The sequence below is a fragment of the Silene latifolia genome, chromosome 5 (genome assembly GCF_048544455.1).
Source record: "Silene latifolia isolate original U9 population chromosome 5, ASM4854445v1, whole genome shotgun sequence".
Classification (NCBI taxonomy): domain Eukaryota; kingdom Viridiplantae; phylum Streptophyta; class Magnoliopsida; order Caryophyllales; family Caryophyllaceae; genus Silene; species Silene latifolia.
The window spans coordinates 37,206,546-37,208,234 of NC_133530.1; the positions used below are offsets into that span (position 1 = coordinate 37,206,546).

The 1,689-nt window shown below is 47.8% G+C and overlaps 1 protein-coding gene across 1 annotated transcript; it reads left to right on the top strand.

The window, feature by feature from the left end:
- The first annotated feature begins 216 nt into the window (after positions 1–216).
- Positions 217–951, top strand: LOC141655224 (uncharacterized). Its single transcript, XM_074462314.1, has one exon. The coding sequence runs from the start codon at positions 217–219 to the stop codon at positions 949–951; it is 735 nt and encodes a 244-aa protein (XP_074318415.1).
- The last annotated feature ends 738 nt before the right edge of the window (positions 952–1,689 follow it).

The following is a 1,689-nucleotide window of genomic DNA, read 5'->3' on the forward strand; positions in this document are numbered from 1 at the left end:
ATAGCCAGTTTTTAGGTTTGAAAAACCGTCCCTAGTCGTGTATGACCCAAACCGAAGGGGCCCAATTGCTCGTTCTCCGGGTCTAAGCCCAATATCAAGTCGCTTAGAGTCCGTCATGTTGTTATGAGTCGAGTCCTGTTTGTGCAGGGGATTTTGATTCGATAACTGATACTCGCTCGGGATTTTATTGTAGAAAGGCCACTACAAACAAGAAGTATGACTACCGTAGAGGCACTGAAGCAGATTAACGACACTTTCGTCGCAATGATGGAACGCTTGACGGCTGTGGAAGCCAAGATCGCGGTGGAAGCTCCCATACCACCGCCCCCGGAAACTGAATTCGAAAAGAGATTCCGACTAATAGAGGAACAGTTGAAGCTATCCCGAGGGGAAAATGTGCATTATGAGAATGCCAGAGGGTACATGCCGGTCCAGGACAAGCTACCAACCAATTTTGTCCTAACTGATATCCCAAAGATCAAAGGGACGGAAGATCCATTGCAACATATCCGTTCCTACAAGGAGTACCTTGCGTTGAAAGGGGTACCTGCTAAGATGTTGCCCCACATTTTTGCTCAATCCCTAGGAGAACACCCGAAGGCGTGGTTCTACAGCCTTGAGCTTAAGAATTTCCCCACTTTCGAAGATATAGCGGTGGAGTTCTGCAAACACTTTGCTGATAATGCCGAGATTCAGACTACTATGCGCACACTTGAGGTGATGACACAGAAGGATAAGGAGGGATTTACTGAATTCCTCAACCGATGGCGCGCTGAAAGCGTGAAGTTGGCCAAAAGGCCAGAGGAGACTGAAATGGTAGATAAGTTCATCAAAAATCTTCGACCTGTCTACCGTGACGCTATCAAATATCAACATTTCGGCTCGTTCAAGGACCTTATTCGAGTCGGAAGAAAAATTGAGGACGACGTTCGTTCTGCTGAGGCTGAATAGCCAAAAGGGTATCAGGGTGCCTCCTCTTCCAAAGCTAAGGCATCCAGTTCTGCCAATCATATCCAAGCCATTGGTCTTTTGGGAGGAGCTCCTAAGGGATCGCAACGCCATGGGCCAAGAGCGTTCACTGACATCGGGTGTACCTACGCATACTCCCTCCAAAGGCTCTCGGCCCAAGGGAAACTAAACCCAATTGGTCCAACTCCGGACCCGCCTGCGGATCGACAGGGTAAATGGTATAAGCCCAACGCCTACTATGCTTATCATCAAGGAAAAGGTCATGATACCAAAAATTGTTACCGTCTTAAACATGAAATCCAAGACATGATCGAGAATGGGTCGCTCCCCATCCCCACCGTCCGACCTAACAACCTGAACAATCCTTTTGGCGACCATGCCAATGCAGTATTCGTCGAAGACAATACCGATGTATCTCACTTAATCCAACCCATCTGCCGTCTCACTGGGTTTTTCGTGGGGAAGGCCTATGTAAGCTGCTCTGAGTGTATCCCTCAAGCTAAGAACGAAGTTCGAATTGGGGATTTTGCTATCGATTGCACACCATACATTCTCCGGCGAGAATGAAATTAATGGGGTCCTGGGCCGACGATGAAGACGATATCTATCTCACCGAAGGTGCGATTATTCCCGAACTCGGGAAGAAATTTCTAAATTGAGGAAAGATGTCCTCGAATCTAATCATTTGACTCGATCGGGACGTCCCTATCGTGTCGAGAA

Coding starts and splice junctions, on each gene's coding strand:
- LOC141655224 (XM_074462314.1), top strand. CDS start 217: ATGACTACCGTAGAGGCACTGAAGCAGATTAACGACACTTTCGTCGCA.